Source organism: Vicia villosa, unplaced genomic scaffold (genome assembly GCF_029867415.1).
Source record: "Vicia villosa cultivar HV-30 ecotype Madison, WI unplaced genomic scaffold, Vvil1.0 ctg.004503F_1_1, whole genome shotgun sequence".
In the NCBI taxonomy this organism is placed as follows: domain Eukaryota; kingdom Viridiplantae; phylum Streptophyta; class Magnoliopsida; order Fabales; family Fabaceae; genus Vicia; species Vicia villosa.
Genome location: NW_026706451.1, coordinates 27,174 through 36,924, shown reverse-complemented (window position 1 = coordinate 36,924; position 9,751 = coordinate 27,174). Strand labels below are relative to the sequence as shown.

The window sequence follows — 9,751 nt, the reverse complement described above, 5'->3', positions numbered from 1 at the left end:
GCGATTTGGTCATATACAAACTTTCAAGTTTCACCCATAACCCTGATGCCGTCGTCTCCTTTGATACCTGCCTGAGAACCTTATCACCAAGGCTCAACAAAATTGCGCTGTGTGCATTCTCAATCATAGTCTTCTTCTCCGCTGCCGTCAATTCTGCATTCATGGCTGCCTCTCCCTTCAACGCTTCCAAACATCCCTGCTGAACCAGTAGGGCTTTCATCTTCAAGCGCCACAGACCGAAATCATTCACTCCGGTGAACTTTTCAATCTCATACTTTGTTGAAGGCATCTTCTCCACGCTCACCGCACCAATTTGTTGTGAAAAACGATACCAATAACAAAGTATAATAGGGAATTATAGGGGAGAAGAAGAACACAATAATTGGTTATAACCGTTATTCTTTTACTTTCTCTTAAAACAAGATTACAAGTTTACAAGAATAACAAATAACCTCTCTCACCCTAAATTAGGATTTGCAGCTTAGCAATGATGAGAGACTAGTATGCTATTTATAATAAAACCTAACATACTAACTAATGGGCTTTTTCCACAAGGCCCATTACACAAGTCAACTTAATAAACAAGCTAACTTAACAAATTAGGGTTTAAACACTAAAACCTAATTTAACATGCTAACAACCCTAGCATCTTCGACACAAGCATGTGAACAACCTTCGACTTCATGCTTAACCCTGTCGAACCAAGAAGCTACCCTTCGGCCATACTAGAGTTCGATCCAAAATCTCACATTGTCGTTACATCTCATTAGTTAATATATTTTACTCTATTTGTAAATGTTTTAAATCATATTTACAACAAATAAACACTAGTACAAAAATGTTAATTTACACCAGTTTTTTATTAAATTCACACCCATTATTTTAAAAAAAATCGGGTATATATCCACCGGGTGAGAAATGTCTGACGAATTTACATCCGTTTAAAACGGATGTAAATAATTTCTTAATTACACCATATTTTAATTAAAATCGGGTGTAAATACGTTCTTAATTACATCCCATTTTAAAAATATCGGGTGTAAATACGTTTCACTTTACACCTTATTTTAACAAAAACCAGATGTAATTACGTTTATAATTACATCATGTTTTAACAAAAATCGGGTGTAAATACGTTTTTAATTACACCCAATTTTAATAAAAATCGGGTGTAGATACGTTCTTAATTACACCCTATTGTAATAAAAATTGGGTATAGATACGTTCTTAATTACACCATATATTAATAAAAATCGGGTGTAAATACACCATTTATGAATGAATAATTATATTATATTTAAATTCATTTACACCCTATTTCATATACACCATTTAGTTATCATATTTCATGTACAGTCATAATATTTCAAATACTATAAAATCATACACACACAAAATCATATTTTACATACTAAGTCATAATATTTTTCATATTAACCAAAAAGTATACAAAATCATATTTTTGTACTAAGAAACATAATATTAACAACAAAACGTTCAACCAACTCATAATATTTCATAATACTTTCTTCATATATAAATTTTCTTCTTCTTCTTTGACTTTTGTTTTGGCAATATTTCTATGTCCTTATCCTCTTCAACCATTTGCATTTGATTTTGTAGATTTTGCTCCTCAACCTTTTGATTTTCAACCATTTGCAAAAATACTTGAGCCCAAAGTTGCCGAATATGGTCGATTATCTCTTTTTCATATGGTGATGTGTCTGTAAATATCTACAAGTTCAACATATAATAAATTAACAATATTAAAACAATAATTTACATTTTTTCAATAAATACATGAAATACGAAAATATTTTAAATTATACTACCTCATTGAATCTTTCAACAATGGAAGTATCAACAATATCAAGCATGTTCTTCATTACATAATATCCACACGGTCATCCATTGTCTTGCTTATGTGCTTACATATAAGGTACAAAGCATATTTAAAACTTTAAGCATTATTAGCATATTTTATGTAATCCCCTTACTCAAGTCATATAGCTAAAAGCTAGAATCATTAAGAATTCATTCTCATAATATCAACAATATCAAGCAATTACCTTGACAATTTTCCAATTAGACTTCTTATTCTCAACACCTCTTAATAACTGATATCCTGATACAGATAAAAGAAATTGCAACATAAATAACTTATAAATATAAAGTTAAACGGTACAAAAATGAAGTATAAATGATGTCTCTTGATTTATGTTTCTTACCCCTCAAGTATGTTCTTAATACGTTTCTTGGGTTTTGTGTTTAATGAACAAAACCAAAAGTTATCATTATCTTGGGGACAAATAACATACAACTGCCAGTGATTGTTGCAGTTTCAAAACAAAAGTGTTAGAATCATTAAAATTCAAATATTACAAAATAACATTAAAAAAAATCATAAAACCTTGAAGGAAACATGTACTTACTCATTTAACAATGGTCCTAAGTAACATTTTTGTGACTCGTCATCCAACTTATCTTGTATGTAAGATTTAATAGCACTGAACTCTCTAGTGGTAATTAGTGTCCTATTTGGATCAAGAAACCCAAATAGTTCACTGACATTCTTAGAGATACAAATGCCATGTAGATATCTGAAATAATGAAACAAATGTTAATTTATAAATGATACATAGAAAAAATGATTAAAAATAGAATAAGATACTTACGAGCACCATAAAGACAAGATAGATGTGGAGATCCATTTAACACCAAAAATTAATTCATCAAGGTATCGCCTATCAATATAAACTGATAATTCACTTGTTTCATGAATCAAGTCTAGTGATATGGAATCTTCCTTGAGATCTCCAATCTTTTTCAGGTAATCTTCAGAAACAGTGTTGTTTTTTATTTCATTTTCAATAGTCACATCCTTAGAGCAACTTCCGTTAGTGCGCTTTTTGATCTCTTCATAGGCCTTCAATTCTGCTTCACCTTCCTGTTTCAAAAGAGATTTATAATAAAAGGCAGTAGTTTAGAGCAAGTCAACATTACTTCAGATTTAAAAGAGATGGATAAAGGATAACCACATGCTTCCACTAATGACAGCAAAAGATTATTTTTGATATTGGGCATCTTATCCAAAGTCAATGACATGAGATACCACTTTGGATTACTATAATGTTGAAACCAATTGTCACTGATCTATTAAATAGAATAATTAATTTCAGTCCCTAAAATACAAAACTGTATACTTTTATAGTAACTGTGAACACATTCTAAATGCAAGCACTAAAAACAAATAATTTTATAGAGAAAGATTAGATTTGACCAACTTGTGATGGAAAATATATTTAACCTTTTTGTTAAATTTTGATACCATAATCACATTTTAGGACATGCTTCTTTAAGAAATCAAAACTTCACTGGAATCATCAAAATACTAGCCTCAACAATGACATGACAGCAAACACAGTTCACTTCCACCTTTTCAAATCATTTCTTGGCCTATAACTAGTTATAGGCCAATGCATTTTTCTATTCCAACACTATACAGATTAATCCAAGAACCTTCATCCCAATAATCTTTCATCATCCAAACATCAAAACATTTCTCTATTAGTTGTTTTTGCAGCTTACAGCGTTTAGAGGTGAAAGTGAATAGCCAAAGGATCTTATATTTACTAGGAAGCTATCATCATTGATACAATTAGGATCTTATCTTTACATTTAATCATACCAAATCAATCTAATTGTTATATTCATTTTCCATTTCCTCTATGTTTGACATCATGCATATCCCAATACTGTTTAACTAAAGCAAATAGTATGCATGTAACTAAGGAACTAGTTACTAAGGAAAACAACTAATGGGCAGTTAGAATATTTTTTATGAAGAATATTCTATTAATTCTGATTAGGTTAAACTCAATGCAACAATGTCATTAATTAAAATTCATTATTGCTGATTATGAAACACGGGGTACCTCTTTTGATAACATCTCTTTAGTACTCTTAGGGCGGAGTTCCAATTGCATCTCTCGAAGAAGTTTTATTTCTATTTGGAGCTTGTCTCTATCATCATCCATCTCTATTTTCATTTGTTATTGGAGCTCTATTCTTTGTTTTTGCAGCTCTTTCTGTAATCTATCTTGATAATCATCATTTAGTTTTTGCACCAAGGCTTGAAGGTCATCCTGTGTGACACCTTTTAAGGTGGAGTTTGAACTTTTTCCAAAGAACTTCTTAAAGCCCACACCCCTAGGAGCAGTGCGGATCCGACCAGGACGTTCATTTGACCCAAGCGCAATAGTTAATATGTCTTCCCGTTCTTCAAAAACAATATCGCCTTGCGTACTCTTTTCCACTGAATCACCCTAAAATGTTAAAATACATATACACATATATATAATGAATATTAAGTTATAAATAAAATTCAAATTTATAAATAACTTTTTAATACTTACAACCATGGCAGATACTAAGTTTGTTGCCTCATATGTAAAATCTCCAGATGGCCTCTACCGAGCCATCAACCATGCCTCATGTCGTTCTAGTTTTGGAGGATCATTCATTAAATTATCATCACCATTGGCTTCTTCAATGATTTTTTTACTCCTCTCTTCCATTATCTTTGCCCTAAGCCTTTCATAACCACCCCGAGACAAAATATGAGGATGGAGATTCTTTGATGCATGCATCTTTCCTTTTTGCCTTTTCTCCTATTACAAATAAATCACATTAAATTATGTGTCAACAACCAAATCAATTTAGATAACATAAAAAAATCTAAAAATTTAACTAACTTGGAATTCTTTTGTTTTTCGAGTTTGGACAAACAACTCCAATCTACTGGGTCGATGAATTTATACTTTTCAAATGGTGTTGTATTGCCATCCTTATCGCCTTCCCCAAATATATAGACATTTGAGAGCAATGTCTTAAATTGCTTCATCCGTTCCCCTAGATATACAAACCAATGCTTCTTAAATTTCTTCTTATCTTCATCATCTTCATCGTCAGGGGGGAAAGTGAACTTAGCCTACAAAGCATTAGAAGTGTTAGTAATTGAAACAATTATAGATAATAAATTATAAAGAATTAATTACAATTACATACCGTGATATCATTTCATATCGCTTTCTTCAAGTTCTCGGGTAGCTTTTACCATTTCTCTTCATTTATACTAACCTTGCTACGTGCAACGAATGACAAATAACTCTTGAACTTTGCAGCATACTGACCAATAGGTTGGAAAGTATCCCGATCAAAATCAATCTCATATTTCTCACCATCACGAAGTTTGGCAATAAAACGTAGAAATGATGTCACACCTTTAGTCTTCTTTGTTTTTGGAGAAGAGCTGGATGGTTTAGCCACGATGCTGTATAGAGAGAAAAACAGATTCGATACAAACAAATGAAATATGAAGTACAACACTTTTCTATTAGTCTTTTAGGTTATGCATAGCTGTGATTCATTCTTTACTGCAAAATCTCATGACACTCAAAAAAGGGCATTGCATAAGGAGTAGAGAGAAGTTAGCCAATATGAAAAATGTTTAGCCAATATGTCACACAAACACAAATTGCAGATTCATATTCAAAAGAGAATATTTTCATAAGCAATATGAAAAATTGTAACACAACTATGCATAACTATAGTAACACAAAATTCAACTTTTTTATGTTCATGTTCATGTTCTATAAACCAATAGCTTAAGTGTGATCAAGAGTTTGATCACTGTCACCCCTCATTCTAAATTGCAAAAGCAAATCAACTAAAGATAGATGGATCCACGTATTTGTCCTTTTAATCAATTCCTGGGTTGTAACCATAATGCTTTAAAATCAATTCCTGGATTATGGAATGCTTTTGGTTCAAAATTGGCTGTCATTTTAATTTTGTAATGCAGAATTCTGTAATGCAGTTCAAGACAAACTAAAGGTACAAAGTTGAAGTCAGTCTTAATATAATTTAAATGTACTTTTTTTCATTCTGTATTATGTGTTCTATTTGAAAAACAGGGCATTGAATAAGGACATTGAAGAAAACCACACAATATTCAATATGTATGGCCTGTCATACCTTTAGTCTTCTTTGTTTTTGGAGAAGAGCTAGATGGTTTAACCATAAGTCCAAGCCTAAGGTTTCTTGGTTCATTGCCGAAGTCAGGAAATAAGGTATCAACCTTCTTCCATTGCAAAGAATCGGACGGATGCAGATTTTTCCATCATAATTCCTCTCTTCTGCATGCCATCTAATATTCTTCGCATCATTTAAATTCGCAAACAATCGCTTAAACCTCAGAATAATTGGAAGGTACCATAACACCTTTGCTGGAGGACCCTTTGTGGTTACATAACAACTGTCATCATCACCTTTCTTCTTATATCGTGATGTCATACAGTTGGGACACTTTTCTTTCTCTTCATTATCTTTCCAGTACAATATGCAATCATTGGGGCATGCATGTATTTTCTTATACTCCATACCCATCGGACATAATATCTTTTTTGCATCATACACCCGGTTTGGCAACGTGTTTTCATCTGGAAGCATTTCCTTCAACAACTCTGTTGTGAAAAACGATACCAATAACAAAGTATAATAGGAACTAGGGAGGAGAAGAAGAACACAGGAATTGGTTATAACTGCTATTCTTTCACTTTCTCTTAGAACAAGATTACAAGTTTACAAGAATAACAAATAACCTCTCTCACCCTAAATTAGGATTTGCAGCTTAGCAATGATGAGAGACTAGTATGCTATTTATAATAAAACCTAACATACTAACTAATGGGCTTTTTCAGCAAGGCCCATTACACAAGCCAACTTAATAAACAAGCTAACTTAACAAATTAGGGTTTAAACACTAAAACCTAATTTAACATGCTAACAACCTTAGCATCTTCGACATCTGCATGCTAGACCCATCTTCGACTACAGCATGCACACTTCGACACCAGCATGTGAACAATCCTTCGACTTCATGCTTAACTCTGTCGAATTGTCGAACCAAGAAGCTACCCTTCGACAATACTAGAGTTTGATCCAATATCTCACAAATCTCCACCTTGGACCTAACTCTACAACGTCAAGGAACAAACTAGCTTTCTTCAAGCAGCTTTATCAACTGCATACAGTGGAAAAACTTGCAACTCGGCAATGTCTTGGTGATCATATCAGCAGCATTGTCTTCAGTCGAAACCTTCAGCACTTGGACTTCTCCACGCTCGATTACTCCTCTGACAAAATGCAGCCTCACATCAATGTGCTTAGTTCGCTCATGATAGGCTGAATTCTTCGACAGGTGTATTGCACTTTGACTATCACATTTAACAGTGATACCTCTGAAGGATAGAAAAACACTTAGAAAGGGGGGGTTTGAATAAGTGTAGTCTAAAAACTTGAACGATAAAAACAATTTGCACAGTTATTTTTATCCTGGTTCGTTGTTAACTAAACTACTCCAGTCCACCCCCACGGAGTGATTTACCTCACCTGAGGATTTAATCCACTAATCGCAACAGATTACAATGGTTTTCCACTTAGTCCGCGACTAAGTCTTCTAGAGTATCCTGATCACAACCTGATCACTCCAGGAACAAATGCTTAGACACAAGCTAAGACTTTCTTAGAGTATCCTGACCACCACGTGATCACTCTAATTACAACTGCTTAGACACAAGCTAAGACTTCCTAGAGTATCCTGATCAACACTTGATCACTTTAGTTACTTACAAATTAATGTAATCAAATAAGAGTTTTACAATGCTTCTGAAAAGCTATAATCACAATCAGTGATATTTCTCTTAAAGTTTAAGCTTAATCTCACTAATATATTACAACAGCAATGTAGTGAGCTTTGATGAAGATGAAGTTTGAGAGCTTTGAGTTGAACAGCGTTTCAGCAAGTTTTTCAGAATAAGTTAGTTCAGAATTGGTAACCTTGCTTCTCATCAGAACTTCATATTTATAGGCACTTGAGAAGATGACCGTTGGGAGCATTTAATGCTTTGCGTATTCCGTACATCATTGCATTTAATGTTTCACTCTTTTGTCAACTACCTCGAGCCTTGTTTACGCTGTGTCTACTGACGTTGCCTTTAATAGCTTCTAACGTTCCTTTTGTCAGTCAGCGTAGCCTGCCATCTTGTACTTGCTTCTGATCTGATGTTTGTGTATACGACGTTTGAATATCATCAGAGTCAAACAGCTTGGTGCAGAGCATCTTCTTGTCTTCTGACCTTGAAGTGCTTCTGAGCGTGATACCATGAGAACTTTAGTGCTTCTGCTTCTGATCTCAAGTTCTTCTGATGCTTCCATAGACCCATGTTCTGATTCTGCTTTGACCATCTTCTGATGTCTTGCCAGACCATGTTCTGATGTTGCATGCTGAACCTTCTGAGTCAAAGCTTCTGAGCGCTGATTTGTGCATACTCTTCATATATTTCCTGAAAGGGAAATTGCAGTGTATTAGAGTACCACATTATCTCACACAAAATTCATATCCTTGTTATCATCAAAACTAAGAATATTGATCAGAACAAATCTTGTTCTAACAATCTCCCCCTTTTTGATGATGACAAAAACATATATAAATGATATGAATTTGCGATCAGAAAGAGCAGACGGCTAAAGACAATTTACACGGCTATAGCATAAGCATGTGAATATGTCTCCCCCTGAGATTAACAATCTCCCCCTGAGATGAATAATCTCCCCCTGAAATTAATACTAGAAGAATTTTATAAATAAAAGACTTCCCTGAGTATTTCAGTAGAGACGTTCACATATGCTTGATCTTCAGAACATTCACAGCTTCTGATTCCTGCTTCCATCGGACAGCTTCAGAACTTGAATTTCTTTAGATCTTCAGAACATCCACAGCTTCTGATTCCTGCTTCAATCGGACAGCTTCAGAACTTGAATTTCTTTGATCTTCAGAACATTCACAGCTTCTGATTCTTGCTTCCATTAGGACAGCTTCAGAGCTTGAATTTCTTCTTACATCACTTCATGCTAGATTGTATCAGAACATTGTTGAATGTACCAGAGCATCATTAGAGCATCTCTACATCCTGAAATGTTACAGAACAACGCTAAACGACAAAAGTCAGCATGAATGAGTTAGAACATATAATATGTATCAGAGCCACATAATATGTATCAGAACAAATGGACATAATGTTTCAGAGCATATTCTATCATCAGAATATCTGAACATTCTTCCTTCTTGATTCTTGCTTCTGATTCTGAAGCTTCATAGCACTCAGCTTGCTTCAAGAATCCAAGAGCTTGATTCATCTTGTTGCTTCTTATGTTGATCTTTAAATCTTCAATTCCTGCAACAACACAACTTAAAGCATAGAACTTTGCAAGTTCTGTTAGTAATGTGGGGCCTTTTTACCCGGTAACTGATAATATTAATCAGATCATTTATCACATTTTCTCCCCCTTTTTGTCATAACATCAAAAAGAATATAAAACATTCAGATGTAGAAAACGACAAAGGAAAGAAACAGAATAATTTTTCATTGATTAAACAAACAGGATTACAAAAGATGTATGCAGAATAAGCAGATGCAACAAACAAAGAAAACTACAAGGACCAAAGACTAAGACCCTAGCCTAGACAAAATATGCGCCAGTATGTCATGAATCCTGTCAGTGCTTGCAGTTTGCCTTGCCATGAAGGAGCGAAACTCAGCATTGGTTGCTTCTTGCGTGTCCAAACGAGAAGGTTCACCAGATGAAGAAGCGCCAGAACTTCTGCCAACAGGGACAACAATCTTAGCAG

At 34.0% G+C, this 9,751-nt stretch overlaps 1 protein-coding gene across 1 annotated transcript; it reads right to left on the bottom strand.

Moving 5' to 3' along the window:
* Positions 1–1,530: 1,530 nt before the first annotated feature.
* LOC131642114 (uncharacterized) lies at positions 1,531–4,037 on the bottom strand. Its single transcript, XM_058912401.1, has 6 exons — positions 3,936–4,037; positions 2,676–2,947; positions 2,433–2,600; positions 2,283–2,320; positions 2,070–2,125; positions 1,531–1,734 (listed from the first exon to the last, which is right to left on the bottom strand). The coding sequence occupies exons 1-6, from the start codon at positions 4,035–4,037 to the stop codon at positions 1,531–1,533; spliced, it is 840 nt and encodes a 279-aa protein (XP_058768384.1).
* Between the last annotated feature and the right edge of the window lie 5,714 nt (positions 4,038–9,751).